The sequence below is a fragment of the Octopus sinensis genome, linkage group LG12 (genome assembly GCF_006345805.1).
Source record: "Octopus sinensis linkage group LG12, ASM634580v1, whole genome shotgun sequence".
NCBI lineage: Eukaryota > Metazoa > Mollusca > Cephalopoda > Octopoda > Octopodidae > Octopus > Octopus sinensis.
Genome location: NC_043008.1, coordinates 57,703,544 through 57,721,853, shown reverse-complemented (window position 1 = coordinate 57,721,853; position 18,310 = coordinate 57,703,544). Strand labels below are relative to the sequence as shown.

General features: G+C 35.5%; 1 protein-coding gene across 2 annotated transcripts in view; it reads left to right on the top strand.

The window, feature by feature from the left end:
* LOC115217836 (zinc finger RNA-binding protein) overlaps nt 1-18,310 on the top strand; it is a 78,306-nt gene that overhangs the window by 55,093 nt on the left and 4,903 nt on the right. For both annotated transcript variants that reach the window (XM_029787520.2, XM_036508021.1), the window contains exons 8-21: nt 1,380-1,478; nt 1,579-1,641; nt 3,727-3,866; nt 4,021-4,166; nt 4,760-4,922; nt 5,035-5,112; nt 5,430-5,503; nt 5,641-5,709; nt 5,844-6,018; nt 7,683-7,824; nt 10,562-10,653; nt 16,574-16,669; nt 16,788-16,899; nt 17,050-17,147. In XM_029787520.2, the coding sequence (XP_029643380.1) occupies nt 1,380-1,478; nt 1,579-1,641; nt 3,727-3,866; nt 4,021-4,166; nt 4,760-4,922; nt 5,035-5,112; nt 5,430-5,503; nt 5,641-5,709; nt 5,844-6,018; nt 7,683-7,824; nt 10,562-10,653; nt 16,574-16,669; nt 16,788-16,899; nt 17,050-17,147 (1,547 nt within the window). The remainder of the gene's footprint in view (nt 1-1,379; nt 1,479-1,578; nt 1,642-3,726; nt 3,867-4,020; nt 4,167-4,759; nt 4,923-5,034; nt 5,113-5,429; nt 5,504-5,640; nt 5,710-5,843; nt 6,019-7,682; nt 7,825-10,561; nt 10,654-16,573; nt 16,670-16,787; nt 16,900-17,049; nt 17,148-18,310) is intronic.

The window sequence follows — 18,310 nt, the reverse complement described above, 5'->3', positions numbered from 1 at the left end:
TTGTTATGATACTCTCAAAAGTGTCTCTTGGATGAGCATGTAGAGTGGTGGCTCTCATATTTACTACATTTAAACCCTCCATAATACTCCTATAAGATCCAGTGTGCAGTTTTTTGGAAGTTCATATACTCCATAAATTAGGTGCAAGTTCCATAGGAAATTGCATCATTACTAGTAGCTTTTAACCTTTTAGCATTCCCATTCCTTTGGGATATTTTGCTATAGAGTCACTACTGCAGAAATTGGAGGCATTGAAAGGATTCCCATGTGAACTAGGACATAGAACTATGTCAGTATACACAGACAATACCCCCACCATAGTATCACATATCAAGCACATAGACCTGGTCAGCAGTGCTTAAAAAGAGTATGCGATGGTGACAGGAGCAAAGATGAACCAAGAAAAGTCTGTGGGCCATCAGGGGTGGGGGTGGGGGCTATGGATAGTTTCTAGAAATTCTTGGCCTAGCAATGCTGGGTGGTGGGGCATTGCCAGTTAGAGGTAAATCCTACAAGACAGTCACTTTCTTTTTTGGGAAAACCCTCATCAGCTTTTTCGAGTTTCACTTGAAAAGGTAAGCGAGGGAAGTGTTGCCTCTCAGCTCTTTTGCTAAAAGGTGGGTGAATGTTGCAAGAATGGTCCAGGTTAAGGAAGTGCCTGTAGGTTGAAAGAGGACGATGTGGAGAGGGTACTTGCCCTAGGGGTCAGAGCAGCTGTGGTTTTGTGGAGTTGGCGTGATCAGCACTAGGAAGTCTCCTTTTTGCAGGGAATTATTTATAATTTTATGTTACTGTCTTTTACTTTTTATGTAACCCCTTATTGTATTGTCTTGTACAATCAATCCTCAATGTTTTTTATAAACCCTAGTGGTTAATAAAGAAAACATTATTGTTAACCCTTTTGATACCAACCCGGCTGAAACCGGCTCTGGCTCTGTGGTACAAATGTCTTGTTTTCAAAAGTTCTGAATTAAAATCTTCCACCAAGCCTTAGTCACAATTTATGTTCCTAACACTTGCTTAATGATAACTAAGTTATTTTGCTAAATTCTTTGTTATATTTAAAGTAATGGAAAGAAACAGAGAGCATCTCAAAATAAATACAGTAACAAAAGGGTTAAGGTGGGGCGCTGGCAGAATCGTTAGCATGTCAAGCAGAATGCATAGTGGCATTTTCTCTGTCTACATTATATTTTCAAATTCTACCGGTGTTGACTTTCCTTTCATCCTGTCAGGATCAATAAAATAAGTACCAGTTGAACACTGAGGTTGATGATTTGAAACCATTGCTATTATTCGGACCTAGTGCCTATAATAGAAAGAATTATTATTATTATTTCTCTTTTTCTTATTTATTTCTTTCTTTCTGTGTATTTTAGGCGGTGCCCAACTTAAGACAACAGGGGCTAAAGCAGATGAACTGAAAGATGTGAAATTAGAAGTGAAAGCAGAGTCTAGTGCAACAACTGAGACTGAACGTAAGTGGTATTTCAGGCTTGCTTTTAAATCCTTAAACACTGCAACAACTTTGAAATATATTCGTTCATTTATTTATTTATTTATTGTTTTGTCGTTTAGCAACTAAGACTGATATGGAAGAGAAGTTGAATCTTCTTGGTGAGAAAGATTTTATGCCTGTTGGTAAGTGCCTTTTTATTTACTCTTTTACTCTTTTCAGTCATTTGACTGCGGCCATGCTGGAGCACCACCTTTAATCGAGCAACTCGACCCCGGGACTTATTCTTTTGTAAGCCCAGTACTTATTCTATCGGTCTCCTTTGCCGAACCGCTAAGTGACGGGGACTTAAACACACCAGCATCGGTTGTTAAGCAATGCTAGGGGGACAAACACACACACACAAACACACACACACACACACACACATATATATATATATATATATATATATATATATATATATATATATATATATATATATATATATATATACGACAGGCTTCTTTCAGTTTCCGTCTACCAAATCCACTCACAAGGCATTGGTCGGCCCGGGGCTATAGCAGAAGTCACTTGCCCAACATGCCACGCAGTGGGACTGAACCCGGAACCATGTGGTTGGTTAGCAAGCTACTTACCACACAGCCACTCTTATTTATTTATTTATTTAGTTGCTAAATAGCTGGAATGATTTTCTAATATCTTTGAATTCCGAAGAAACTGAAATATCCACTCAACGTTCCATGTTTAGAATAAAATGGTAGGCACAGGCAAGGTTGTGTGGTGAGGAGTTTACTTCCCATCCATATGGTCTCAGGTTCAGTCCCACTACATGGCAGCTTGGGTGTCTTTTACTATAGCCCCTGGCTGGTCAAAGCCTTGTGAGTGGATTTAGTAGATGGAAACTGAAAGAAGCCCATCATGCAAACAGTGTCCTTCGTTTCCAATCTTCCATGAAAACATGCCTGGTCATTGGGAATATCATCTCGCTTAGAAACAGGTGATGGTTGGCAACAGGAGGAGCATCCAGCTGCAGAAAATTCACCAACAAATTCTGAATGCAAGAATGGAGACGGACGTGGATGTTAAATGATGGTGATGAGGATGTAGATCATTTCTGTGGCCAATAAAAGATCTCCTAAAAGTATCTTTCAGCTGCCTTTATTATTTCAATGTTATTGTTTTTACATTTGCATTATCCATATTTGTTGGATGAGATTTATTAAGGCTGCATTCTACAGCCACATACTATTCTCGTTGCAAGTTAGTGAGTTGAGTCCACTTCTGGCATTTCATTGGCCTGTGGAGAACACACAATATACAACCTGTAAAGGCGCCAAAGCATTAAAAAAATTAAATGTTAGAGATTAAGTATCTTAGAAATGTATCTAATCGAAAGTGGCATGCTGGGTGAAATACTTAGTGGTATTTCGCCTGTCGTTACGTTCTGAGTTCAAATTCCGCCGTGGGTCGACTTTGCCTTTCATCCTTTCAGGGTCAATAAATTAAGTACCAGTTATGCACTGGGGTCGATGCAATCGACTTAATCCCTTTGTTTGTCCCCTCTGTGTTTAGTCTCTTGTGGGCAATAAGGAAATAAGAAATGTATCTCATCTTTCAACCCTCTGAAAGCACTGTAATTTCCTAATAGGCTATCTCATTAAGATGAATTAAATTTCAGTTTATTAATTAGATATTTGCATAAATGTCTTTACAAACAGCAACAGTTCAATATCTAAATAGGAGTAATAACTATTTCCCAGGTAGGTTGAATGAAGCATGCACATTCTCATACCCAAGATCACAGTCTAATCTAACTTAGTTATTGTACAGTCTTCTGGCTTGCCACTTTGACAGGAGTTGGGGGGCCAAGAGACTGCATCAAGCTCTACTGTCAACTTTGGCATTGCTTCTACGACTGGATGCCCTTCTTAATCCCCAACCACTTTACAGAGTGTACCATGCCAAAGTAGATAGCTGAACCTGGCACAGTCCTCTGGTTCACTAGCTCCAGTCAAAATGTCCAACTCATGCCAGCATAGAAAACAGACATTAAAGGGTGATGATGATAACATTTTCTGTTTATTTACCCCTTTAGCAAATGTAATGCTTATCATGCATTATCTTGTAGTTTTGAGATTTTGATGAAGTAATTGTTTACTTTTAGAATGACATTGTAGGGTAGGTGTGAGAAGCCAGATATGGCCAGTTTCAATACTAAAGGGTTAATAATCTCTTTTAACTGTGTTTCTAATTTACCTTTTCTTTAGGTCATGAATATATTGAAGAAGTCAAAAATGAAACTGGAAAAACAATAAGTTTTCACTGTAAGCTTTGTGAGTGCAAATTTAATGACCCCAATGCGAAAGAAATGCACATGAAAGGTCGAAGACATCGCTTACAATATAAGGTTGGTTGTTTATAGAATTACATTGAGAGAATTGTTTCCTTCAGTTGCTACCACACACACTCACACACATACAAACACAGTGATGCTTGTAAATGTCTTATCAAACACTATATATATATATATTTCTTTTTTACCTTGATTTATTTTTTTAAAGAAAAAAGTTGACCCCAACCTTCAAGTAGAAGTGAAACCAAGTATTCGTGCGCGAAAGATTCAAGAAGATAAGTTACGCCGACAGACTCAAAAAGAAGAGTTTTGGAGACGAAGAGAGGCTGAGGATCGCTGGCGCGAGGAGATGCGGTGGGTGTGATAGTATTTTAAAAGCTGCTTTGTTCTTCAGGTGTTTTTTAATCTGCTTATATTTTTAATGTTGGTGTCATATGAGGACCTTTTGGTTCTAGAATGTGCCATGTAACAGATATTGGTGTCTGTTCCCTAGAGAGACACCCAACTTATTTAGGGCTACATGTCTAATATCCTAGAGTTGATTCATATAATTGTACCTCCATCGAATTGAAATAAATTCCGAGCAAGTTAAAAATGTAGAATTAGTGGGGTTTTCTTTTTTGTATTTTATTTTGTGAGAGAAAAATTTACATGGTTACTCAATTTTGCTACTAAAAATAGCAGCTAAATCTCCCTCAAACCACATTTACTATTTTAGAAATAGGAGGTATTTGGATAATATAGTCTAGATATTGATAAATTGGTCAGTTGGTCAGCTTTTGATCTTAGTTCTACTCATTTGGGGCCGACCCAGGCATAAACAGTGTGATATGAACGGTAATTTTGGGTCCACATGGCTTGCATTTAAAATACAATCACAACAGATTTCACACCTATATTATTGGTTATTGACTATTTTGATGTTATTGCTAAATTTGCTGTTTCAGAATGGAAGAGGAAATGTATTGGGGAGAAAGACGACATTTTGAAGAGATAGACTATTACTCTCAGTGGCACCGTCGACCTGGCCATCCAGCTGCTCCTATGCCCCCTCCTCCCTTTCCACAACGTCCTGGTGCCAGCGGCCCTCTTGGAGTTGGTGCTTCTACAGTATGTATTTTGCTTACTTTGTTTTTTACGTTTCTCTTTTGTATTTAGATGTGAGAGTATTCACAGTCTGGATTGTCAATTTGGTTTTGATCCTCGTTTTCTTACTTTGCAGCATTTGCGGAAACCAGAGTCCTCAGATGATAGACATGTCATGGCTAAACACACCAGCATATATCCAACTGAAATAGAAGTAAGGATTTTTATATCTATATATATATATATATATATATCTTAGAATTTTTTTTAAACCCTCATTACTCTAAACATTGTAAACAGCTAGATTGAAATCTTGAAATCCCAGTTTAATAAGTGCAAATTGTTGCTGGCTTCTAGTTTGAATTAATACCATGATGGTTAAATTTTTATAGTGTGTTAGGACAAGCTCTATATGCTGTCACCATGAATAAAAGTTTAGAAAATATTAATGGTTAAAGTAAACTGCCTGTGTAAAATCATTAGAAGTGTTTTATTTGAAAATTATTTCAATTCTTTTAATTTTTGTATTAGCTTCAGGCTGTTCAGAATATTGTGTCGGCATGTGAAAAAGCATTGAAGTTTGTTTCCGATCATTTGGCAGAAAGGTATGTGTATAATAACTACTTCAGAAATAATTTTGGATTTTCACAATGTATGAAGAAAATATTTTAAATTATATTTAAATGTATTTAACATTTCAGTTGTCTTACTAATTCAGTTTTTTTTCTTTTCTGTTGTTTAGTGACTTTAGTCCAAAGACAGAAGAAATTTCAGCTAAAGAAATAAAGAAAGAGGGAGCAGCAAAAGATAGGTAACAATATATTTTTTTATCAGTTTTATTAAAATCTTAGTATCGGAACGTTGTTAAATATTTCATGTGTCCATAGATATTTATTTGCTCTCAAAATATTGTTGGAAATTAATTTGTTTGAAATGCAATTTCAGTGACAAAAAAGATGATGGCCCACGAGCTTTGAAGGGTGTGATGCGAGTTGGTGTATTAGCCAAAGGATTATTGTTGCATGGAGACCTTAATGTGCATCTTGTGGTGCTTTGCTCTGAGAAACCAACACGCACTTTATTAGAAAGAGTCGCTGATAGTCTCCCAAAACAGTTGGCTGTAAGTACTTAACAAAGTTCTTTTTAAATACTATAGGTTGAGGAACTCTATTCAAATGAATTGTCTTCGGTGTATTACTGGTATTTATAAAATAAAGTAAAATAAATTTGACTGTAGGATGACTTTCCACCAAATACTGAAATTATCTGCATTGTTCCACCTTTTTTATTTCTTTATTGCCCACAGGGGGCTAAACATAGAGGGGACAAACAAGGACAGACAAAGGGATTAAGTCGATTACATCGACCCCAGTGCGTAACTGGTACTTATTTAATCGACCCTGAAAGGATGAAAGTCAAAGTCGACCTTGGCGGAATTTGAACTTAGAACGTAGGGGCAGACGAAGTACTGCCAAGTATTTCGCCTGGCGTGCTAACGTTTCTGCCAGCTCACCGCTCTAGGTTGAGGAACTCTAGTCAAATGAATTGTCTTCAGTGTATTACTGGTATTATTTTATAAAGTAAAATAAACTTGATGACCGTAGGATGACTTTTCACCAAATACTGAAATTATCTGCATTGTTCGACCTTTTAGCATTTAGATTACTTTGTCAAATGTATCGTTATCATCATCATCATCATTCAGCATCTGCTTTCCATGCTGACATGGGTTAGACAGTTTGATTGGAACTGGTAAGCACCAGGTTCCAATCTGATTTGGCATGGTTTCTACAGCTGGATGCCCTTCCTAACACTAACCACTCCAAAAGTGTAATGGGTGCTTTTTATGTGCCACCTGCATTGCTGACAGTTATGTGACACCGACATCAGCCACATCTATAATTTCACTTAGCTTTACAGATCTTCTCAAGCACTAGATAATGCCAAAATCTTGGTCACTTATCATTGCCTCCGTGAGGCCCAACGTTAGAAGGGTTCTTTTTACGTGCCACTGTGTAATGCTTATCCTGCATTATCTTGTAAATGTTGAGATTTCAATGATGTGGTTGTTTATGTTCAAAGTTACATTGTCGGGTAGGTGTGAGATGTCAGATCTGGCCACTTTGAACATAAAGCAAGTAGAATATTTTGGCCAGACCTAGTCGGTTTGAATGCTAAACGGTTAAAGGTTGTAAAACTCTCATTAATGTATCTATCCAACCAGCCATCCTCTATTCTTTCTCTAATCATCTTGTACCTTGTTTCCACCATCCTTTCTTTCATTTCTGCTGGAGTAGCTATTTATCTCCCTTGCAGCTAAACCTGTTCTTGTCTGTCTTACTCTAGGTAAAAAGCCACCTCCCTTAATTCTGCACCCCCACTCTATCAAGTGGTTTTGTCTTGCAAGTTACTTGATGGCCTCAGTAGTGTTGAGAAAATAGCACTAGTACACTTTGGAAAGTGGTTGGTGTTAGTAAGGGCATCCAGCCATAGAAACCTTATCGAAGCAGACACTGGAGACCAGTGCAGCCCCCAGGCTAGTTGGATCCAGTTAAACTATCCAACCTGTGCTAGCTTGCCAGTTCCTGTCAAACCATACTACCCATGCCAGCATGGAAAACAGACATTAAATGATGATTGATACATGACACTATTGCTTTAGATCAAACATTTTCTGACGTTTTTTTTAAATAAAAATTAGGATGTTGTTAATGTTACTCACCTATCTAATATTGGTAACCAATATAATTGTTGCTGTAAAACTAAGTGCATTTTGATTTCCAGACTGTCACAGATGAAAATTACGAGCTGAGACGGTGCGTTGAAGAAGCTGCTATAATTGTGACCAGTGAGAAAGAGCCCAAAACTTCTTGTACAGTCACTTTGACTTCACCAGTGATGAGGGAAACTAACTTATCTGAAGGAGGTAACCAAGATGTGCTACTAGTGACAAACTTCTCTAAACTTGTCTTCCACTTCATAAGTGCCATCTGGATTATTTCTTGTTTCTAAATTTTCTTTAAAATTTAGATACTTTTTCATCGCATTGATTTTTTTTTTACTTGAAATTATTAAAGTTTACTTGCTTTCTGAATATAGGCCTTCATAATTCTACCAGATAGCTAATTGGTTAGGTTGTATTAATTTTTTTTTTTTTTAATTATTATTTAATGTAGCTTCTAGTTGAAGATTTTAATGCTACATTTTAAAGTACCTAGGTTTTCTTTATGATGAAATATTTTAGGAAATTCTAATGAGGGTAGAAGAATAGTGAAATCTTTGTTATTCTGTGTACTCATAACTTTAGGGTTGAATTAACCCCTAGATTAAAATGACTTTGTTGCTAACTGTAGAGTTAGCAACTCTACGTGTACTAAATGTTGTGCTGTGAACTCTGAAAAGTTTTGCAGTTGGAAATAGTGAAATTAAATTTTAGAATTGTAATTAGTCATAGATTGATATATTTTTGTCTTAGTTGTCTTAACAGATTATTTTTTTTTTTTTTGTTAGAATTTGATATATATGCCTTGTGACTGACTCTTTTCTTTTTACAGGCAGGAGAAAATACTAATTTATTACAAATCTCTTCCCCCACAAACAAACATACACATACACGCACATGTATGTATGCACATAGAGAGAACTAGGAGCTATATATTGATTAATACTTTTTTTTTTTTTGTGCTTAGAATATTGAGATTGTATTCTCAATGGTTTTGATTTATATATCCTTAGCGTTTTAGTCAATTTAATTCTCCACATTTAATGATAGGCTCTGAAACTACCCATAAATTGCAACCAAACAAGAGATGAAAATTTCAGGAACATTCTCTTTATGTATCTAGAAAAACAAAAGTAAATTTATTTTATAAATTTCATCTGTTGTGTTTATATTTTTAGAAATAGTATAATTAGCAAGAAAAAAAATTACTTTGTTTTTTTTTCTTTGTTTTTTAATTAAATTTAATTACCTTTTATTTTTCAAAGCTTTTGAAATGATTACATGCAGCTACTGTCTAAAGATAATGTATTTCTCAGGAAATTATTGCTAATGTAACACAAGCCGGACCGATCCATTTTTCATTTGTATACAATATACATTGTGATATCACCAGACCTTTTACTGGGTCAACAGCTACAATACAATCAAAGGCTTGAGAAGTAAAGTCAGACCTGAGAACATTGAGTTTATTCTTGAGAGGTTTGTCCATAAAAGACTGAAGTTATTTATTTATTTATTAGATCTCAGTGGGTATGGAAGTTTTGTCAAACCGTTTGTGAAATTACACCAGAGAATTAACTGCTATGTATGGAATTTTTTTTTCTTTCTTTCCAACGGAGGAGAGCTTGAGTGTAACAAACCTGAATTGAAGTAAACTGTGGTAAATTATTGTTTTCCGATATCTTCCAGTGCTGGTTGAGTGAAGGATTAATTGTGATGACTGCCTTCTGTAGTCTTTTTTTAGCAAATCAACTTTAAAATTGGTGGACATTGTCTCTGACAGTATGGTAATGTATTATGAATGGCAAGGGCACAATTTTGAAACCTAGCTACCATCATTGTACCCCTTGCCTTTGTTGTTTTGAATATGTCACACCTATTTCACAATAACATTAAGCATCTTTTTGCAGAATTATTTAGAAGCTTAGGTTAGAGTTAGGGGTTTATTTTAAACAACACATGTAAACTTTAAAAAATAAAAGGTTTTGCAGAAAGTTAACTTTTCATCAATCCTATAAAAGTTATTGGCTGATATTTACTTTTGTTTTTGTTTGATTTTTCTAAATTTTAATAATAATACATCTTTTTGAATGAATGTTCACATTAAAATCTACCTTTGTTTGCAATTTGTTGGTAAATGTGCCCTCTTGTATCACTGAGAATACAATTTCAATGATGTTTTCTTTTTTTAGAAATTGTTTATGTATTTAAGATGCTTTTATCTAATCCCGTTTCGTGCCAAGCCTTTTACATGTCACCAAGTGGCGAAAGGATGAAGAGAATGGAAGGATTTTTGATCATGGCTTTATGGATCATGGCTTTATGGGTGACTGGATGATGGCATTCCTCTCTTTTATTCAGTTAATTTTTTTTTTTTTTTTCAAATTACATTTCCCTTTGTGATTATTCTACTCATTAATTAATTTTTTCAAAAAGCTGTTTCACTGAAAATTTAAATTTTCACCAGCTACTCTTCATTCTCCAAAATGATTTTATTTTTATCTCCTCAATTTTTCTGTTGCATTCCATTATCTCTCCTTCGCTTCAGCCCCCATTTAACAAGTTCTATTGCTTTGAATTACTTTATTTGCTGTAAACTACAGAAATTTTCACTCAATCTTTCTCTTCTTTCCAACATGTTTTTTTTTATTTAAATTTCCATATTTTTTTTTTTATTTAAATTCCCCTTTCAAAATTTTTTTCTTCAACGTCATCGGCCCACGTAGCAAATATTTTTTGTTGATAAATATCAGCCCACCTTTTTCCCCCCAACCTTTTTCAAAATCTAATTTGCATGTTGTCGAATCCATTATTTGTGGTGCAAGTTGCCAATATGGCATCATTCCATCTCCATAAGCCATGTGACAGGTTTAAATCCTGAGAGTCTATGGTCAAACACCCATTCCAACATCACTGACATCTGCATCATCATTGTTTATAGAGACTGTAAGCGTGAAAGACCCACCGGATGTTCTGGACAGGCAGAAATGTCTAGATGCTCTAGCCGCACTGCGACATGCTAAGTGGTTCCAGGTTCGATTCCCATTTTTTCTACTTTGCAGCCTTATGGTAGTTGTTCATTGCTGAACCCAATTGTTATTTTTTGTTTGATTTTCATAATTAGTTTGTGTGCAACCAAATGATCAATCTTTTGAAATGACATTTTTTTAATAATATCACAATAGTTAGAATTTGCTATGTTTATCTTAGCATGCATGTTGTCTGACAGCTGATGTGTTGGTAGGTCAGTCCAAATTTAGACAGTTTTTAATTGCAGGACAATATTATTATTTTTCGCTCAGTGACGCTAAAGAGGAAAGGTGGGTATGGGGTTTCAAATAGTGGAACATCCGAGGTAGTAGGTTTGAATAAGTATGGATTGTTAAATAAACCAGCTCTTATTGTATTTATCAATCAATGAATGAATTGTTTTTCTTTGTAATCGAGTAGCTGTTTGTTGTTTTCTAGAAGTAAACAACATGGTTTTAATCTAAAAAAAAAAAAAATTTGCATAATACAATGATTTCATAGGAGTTTTTTTTTTTTATTTATCAATTAGATAAACTATCACATACACATGTGTGTATTGCTGCACCCAATAACTCGAGAGAGATATAAACAAGTTTTTTGAAAATGAATTTCCCAAATTCTCCCCCTTACTTTTAATTGCCTGCTCATATTGATGCTTTTCCATCTACAATTATTAGATTTAATTCAGGCACAAGGACACCAATTTTTAGGGGAGGGAGTTAGTCAACTTCATCTACCCTAGAACTTGGATGTCACTTTATTTTATTGACCTCAGGGAGATGAAAGACTTATTGACCGTCACAGGATTTGAACTCAATGTAAAGTACTAGAAAAAATACCGCAAAACATTGTCCCCAATTCACTACCCTTTGTTTCTGGTCTGAAATTTGAAGGGAAGGGTTAGCCAATTTAATCAACCCCAATTAATACAACTGTTATTTTATCAATCCTGAAAGGTCAAGTTAATTTAGGTGTGTGATTTGAACTCAGAACCTAAGTGTCCAAAGCAAATATTGCAGAGTGTTTTGTCTGATCTAACAACCCTGCCAGTACACCACCTTACAACAACAATTATTAATATTATTAACAGAAAGTGTCAACATACATTTAAACATTGAACCTCATGACGTGAAAATTAAGTTGGGAATTGTGCGTGGTAAAATGGAAAAACTAGACATCCAATTGTGGTTAATAATAAAAGGAAACTCTGTTTGTGTGCACACATATATATATATATGTATATAATGTACACACACACACAATAGTCAGTCTAGTTTCTCAAGAAAAATTTAGTGTTTTCTATTCCTCATTCCTGCAATGAGATTGCCTTTGGTCTTTCGGTGAGCAGAAAGTTAGTACTTCATACTTCAGGAAATTATTTAATAACCATTGATTTATCTCCGCCACCCCAACTCCAAATTTGAATCTGAAGTACTTATTGTTTGCTGGTGCTACAGTCTTCAGTTTCATGTATCGAATTAAGGTACATAATACTGAGATACATTTCAGGATACTTGTTTCTCTATTTCCAAATGATAAATATATTTATATTAAATAGGTACAGGCATGCCTGGGTGGCTAAGAAGTTTGTTTCAGAACCCCCTGGTGTCCTGTACTACGGCTATGGGTAAACCAATACCTTGTTAGTGAAACTGATTGATAGAATTTGAAGGAGCCTGTTGTGTGTTTAGTTCATATTTTCTTTCATGGTAAAAACGAAAGCCTCATTGCTCATACAGACTGTTTGCATGTAGTCCAACCATGAAAGCACATCCAGGCTTCTTGTAATGAAATCTTTGTTGACAAAAGTTTCGTTTAAATAGTGCTGTTTGTTTCCAGCATAACTATGCCTGACCTGTTTGTTATTAAATTGACTAGATTATTGCCTTACTTCGAAATAGGTGTGGTTTGGCATCAGGAAGGGCATCCAGCCATAGTACACTCTGACCCAGGAAAGTCAACATTAAAATGATGATTGGATACTGTATTATTACATTATTTACAAATAATAAAAAGTGTTGTAGGGAGCAAATATACACCTTACATTCTCTCTCTCTCTCTCATATTGATTAGGCTTGTGTAAAATATTTGCAAGTTTTTATGAAAATGTGTTATTGAGTTTGCAATTAAAAGTTGGTTTACAATATTTTTCTTCCCAAACCAGGCCTTCACAGATTGACCAATGTATGTGTGCTAGTTACTGTCATTATGTTAAAATAATTGATGTTGATAAGAAACAGGTTATTCAGATCCCAATTTTATGATGAAGGTTCATCGTACGATAATGTGGTTGGATACTTCATGCTAGAGCAGTGGTTCCCAATCTGTGGTCTGCGGACCCCTGTTAGTCTGCAAAGGTAGTATGGGGGGCAGTGTCTGTGAACATGTTTAGCTGACAGACGTTTCAATATTCTGGGTTCTGTGGGAAAACTCATTTAAATAAAAGGGGTCCTTGGTAGTGAAATGGCTGGGAACCACTGTACTAGAGTTTCACTTCCCTCTGAATATAAACAGATTACCTATTAATCAGTTCTGAAAGTTATGCTGTTTAGTCTGGTATAGTATTTATATCAATAAATTTTATTCCTAATATATGTAGTCTCTATTTAAAAAGATTGAAATCAATTGCAGCTGAAAGGGTTAGCAAAGTGTTTTAGATGTTACTTGAATCATATATTTCAGAGTTATTGAGAGATTATGTTTTTGAAAATAATTCTCTTGTCCATATTTAAGAAGTAGCTGCAAAATATATTTGCTATTTTCTTTGACAATTGTTGATTTTAGTTTTTTTTTTTTTTTCTTTCCTACCTGTTACTTAGATATTCAGTAGGATTATCCAAAAGGTGATATATTTACAGTTTTGGTTGCTAACAATAGTGTGATTTTAGCTAGTCCTGTGAAACTTCATTGCTCATCTAGTATCGCTGTCAAGCTGGAAACCCTGCTTTGACAAACTGTTAAAATGTTTGTTAGAAACTGCATCACACTGAGCAGTTGGGATGCAACAAAATTTTGGATATCAAAAACTACACTTGTCTGGATAAGCATAAGCAGTTGTAATCTTCTTCTTCTTCTTCAGCTTCCCATTTCACCCGCAAAAATAGTTTGTGTTATACTTTCGTTTCCAATCTATGTAATGGTTACGGTTTAGAATTGTGTTAGCATGATCTCGTAGCACACTATGGTACTAAGACACCTCATTTGTAAAAGCTTCTGATTTAAAACATTAACCTTTTTGTTACCATATTTCTGTTCATACCACACTGTCTTTGTTTCTATTAATTTTGAAAGATAATGAAGTGTTTAGTAAAACAAATGAAACTGGATGATAGCTTGACACAAATTAACCTGAAATTTTGATGCAGAATTTAAATTTAGGTCACTTTAATGCAGTAAGTTTGTATGATACAAACTTAGGATCAGGGGTGGACTCGGGTGGGTGGGTATCAAAAGGGTTAAATATTAATAAAAACGATCTATTGTAGATTATAGACTTACCTGGATATTTTATATTGGTAAATGGATAAGCTGTTGCAGCTGTTATTGTTGTGCATTTGCTGCATACTCTACCTAACACAGATTAATGAAATTTCCTTCTAAGTGTTCTAGATAATCACATATTTTTGGTTAAATAAAAGAAAATTATTTATTTATTATATGGCTAACCACATTGGGGAGGGGGTGTTACTGTAGCTTTATAGCCCCAAGAGATCTTCGTCTCAAGCTGGCTTTAGACACAATATCAGTGTCCTTGGAGTATTTGCAAAGGGAGGCCATCCCTTCCTCGCAAGCCTGAGTGATACGCTCGAACTAGTTTCGGGATTGTTGTCCCTCGTCAACGGGCAGTAACCACCAGGTAGCGATGAAAGTGAAGGCCTCTTTGCAAATTATATATAAGTTTTTCTAATGGCGTCTGCCGCTGATGTCGAAAAACGAACAGTACTTCTGACATTTCTGATTGATTTTTTTTTTTAAAACCTATTTCCTGAAACATTTGGCCATGCGACAATATTTCTTATAATTGTTCATTAATAATACGGGAAGAGACGAAAAGATTGGCCAAGTGAAATATAGGTTCTAGGATGGCGATGATGGGAGGGGAAACTATCAGAGGCATATGTTCTGGATGTGCTCAGTGAGCACTGCACACCCACCAAAGATAGTAAATTTTCTTTATAATGATGAATTTTGTCCTTACAGTATCGTGATGTAACCTGATTGTAATTTGTTTTCTAATCTAATGACAGGCACATATTCTTAAACAAAGGTCGAGGCCATTTCTTATGTATTGAAAATAGCCTAATGACTATGCTTATAGCTATAGTTTATGAGCAGTAGGTTCAGCATGATGTCATACACACTTGAGTGGACCACTGCTGTCATCATATGCCTCTGGAAAATACCTTAAAGTGAAACGAGCATCTAGATTTAAAGTCATTTAATATGAAACAGGGAATTAATTCTTCTCTTGAGCAATATCTACGGTTTTATTTATTTTTCTTGAAACCTTATGAAGTACCTGATGGATGTCAGTAAAGTTTATACATATATATATTAGGATGTTCCAATTATTAGAATAGTTTACATATCTTTTTATCGTTGTACTTTCTCAAATCATATTTAGTCCAAATTTTTTTTTTTATATTGAAGGGCTTTTTAAGCTTAAGAAACTCTTTTTTTTTTTTTTGTATGAGGTACTAGCAATTTATTTCTGAGTTCTGGCCCATCCCCATCAGCTGGTACAACAGTCTTCTTTGTCAGTAAAGGCTCTTCCCTTGCAGCATCTATTTATCATATATCCACAGCCTAAGAAAAGATTGATCATTAGTGAACATTAACAGGAATACATGAGGCTGGAAAGTGGGCAGCTAGGGGTGGAGGTTTTCCGGCAATCTTGCAGTCCAGTGGCAATGTCCTCTAATTCGTAATGCCATTGGGCTGCATGCTGGACAACTCCTAACTAGGGGGGATCTCTTAGGAACAAGTTACTATCATGTGCTTGATGTCAAAATCTTGGTGGCTTGACTTGAGTCATTGCTGCTACTAATATTCTTTACAGACTTATAAGTGGATGGAATCCTTAACTTGTTCTACTTACTCTGTATTTGTCATGCAGACAACAGTAGATCATTTGTGACAAACTTCTTGGCTTAGAATAGCAAAAGTTAAAAAATTGTTACTGAAACTATATTAGTGTATAATTTTTTTTTTTTTTTTACCCATTCAAAATTTAATATTTTAATGTCGCCGATCTATGGGGTTGACATGGTTTATCTGCAGTATTTTCATCCTGTCTTTGATTTCTTTGACAGGATGACTTTCCTGTTAGATACTGACCAATATAGGGTATTGGTAGTAAGTAAAGGATTCCTTAATAAATCCCTTCTCTCCTAGATTTATTCTTCCATATTAACATTTTTGACTGATGGCAACATGTAATGAATAACCTATTGATTACAAAACCAGTCCTTTTGACTTCAAATTCTCAATTTATAAGCACAGTGTGCATGGTCTGTGCAGTTGTTTATATTTTTAAACACATCCCACTATAAATTTTTTTTTTTTTTTTTAAATTGGTATGGCGCTAAGGGAAATAATTATTGTTTCATATTAGTTGAAGGTTTCAAAACATCCCCTGAGCTATTAGCCCTTTCAACATTTTACTTTAAGAAGCAAAAATTCCATACATTCCATTTCATGGAAATGTTACTAGATAAAAAGCTAAAAATTTCTTGAAAATTATAATTAAAATTGATAAATCTAAGCGCCTTCTCCATAGAGACAAATATAGCATTTAAATACTAAGTGCGTAGAAATTATTTTTAATTAAAAAAAAAAAACTGGTTCTGTAATCCTTTATATTTAGACTAACCCTTGATAAATGCTTTATTAGCACTGTGTGTTCATTGCTTTCCTTATTTAGGCTAGAGCCACTGGTCTGCAGTCATGTGTTGTGGTCATACGAATTTTAAGGGACCTCTGTCAACGGATCCCTACATGGACACCCCTAAATGAATGGGTAAGTTAGACCTTAAATTAGCCAGTGAGTTTTTTTGTTTTTTTTCCTTTTATTCTTTAAAATGTGTCAGATTTTCAGTTTTGGTTTATGTTAATATCTCTGTATACCTTAATTTCAGGCTATGGAATTACTGGTTGAGAAATGTGTCAGTAGTGGTGGAACCAGTCTTAGCCCAGGTGATGCCCTGCGCAGAGTATTTGAATGTATAGCATCGGGAATTCTACTACCAGGTTTGTATCCCTTTTGCACTCCAGATATGTCCTTGTTCAGGCATTGACACTGTGTAGTTTAATTGTTAGCTGACTGTAAGTAATGCTAATTCCATTAAGCATTTTTTTTTTACCCCCTTTTCCTAAACACTTGATATTGTTTTATTGCAGGTGGACCTGGTCTGTATGATCCCTGTGAAAAGGAAGCTACTGATGCTTCAGCTTCATTAACAACTCAAGAAAGAGAAAATATTACTGCTTCAGCTCAGGTAATTAACCTTTCTTTTCCTCCCACAGTGAAATAATGACACTAGGCACAATCAGTTTGCATTGGACTAAGAGCTGTATCTTTTGGAATTGCATTTTTTTGTGTGCTTATATCGAACCATTTAGCTTCAGTCTTGGGCTGAGGCCAAAGTCAAACCAATTGAAAAGAGTTCTCATTAATTCCTTAGAGAACTAACAGTTTTCTATAGAGAGAGGTTTACTTTGGTAGAGAGATAATCTTGTCATTACATGGAAATTATCTGAAATTATCTGAAGTGTTACACATAAAAATAAAATATTTATATAAAGGGCCCTTAGAGTTAATTTAGCAAAAATCGAAGTTTTAGTAAGTAAGAAAGAGGACAAATCACAAATCCCTTCAGGTAGATGTCCCTGCTCAATATGTCGAAAAGGCATAGGTAGAAACTCCATAAGATGTACCTGGTGCAGGCTATGGTCACACAAGAGGTGCAGAGGAAGGTTAACAGGAAAAATAGTCTTTGTGTGTGTGTGGCAGGTGCACAGGTACAATATTACACTAAAAAAATGTACAGAAAATAGATTCCACCAAATGCCATTATCTAGGTGACCAAGTCAGCAGTGGAGGTGGATGCTCCAAGAGCATAGCTGCCAGGATAAGAATAGTCTGAGCAAAGTTCAGAGAACTCCTACTTTTGTTGGTAACTAAAAGGTAGATTGTATGATGCCTGTTTGTGAACAGCCATACCACACTGCAGTGAAACCTGGGCTGTGATCACTGAGGACGTCTGTAGGCTTGATGTGCAATGTCAGTGTGCATGTACGACAGAAACTAAGCGTCTTAAGAGAAAAGTTGGGCATAAGAGGCATCAGATGTGTGCAAGAGAGACGACTGCACTAGTGTGGCCATGTGATGCATATGGATGAGGACAGCTGTATAAAGAAGTACCAATCTCTAACTGTGGAGGGAACCTGTAGAAGATGTAGACCCAGGAAGACATGGGACGATTGGGCCTCACAGAGGTGATGATAAATGACCCATTGCTTGAGAAGACACATCAAGCCAAGTGAAATCATAGTCGTGGCCAATGCCAGTGTCATGCAACTGGTACGTAAAAGGTACGTACCCCTTACACTCTTGAAATGGTTGGCATTAAGGACATCCAGCCATAGAAACCATACCAAA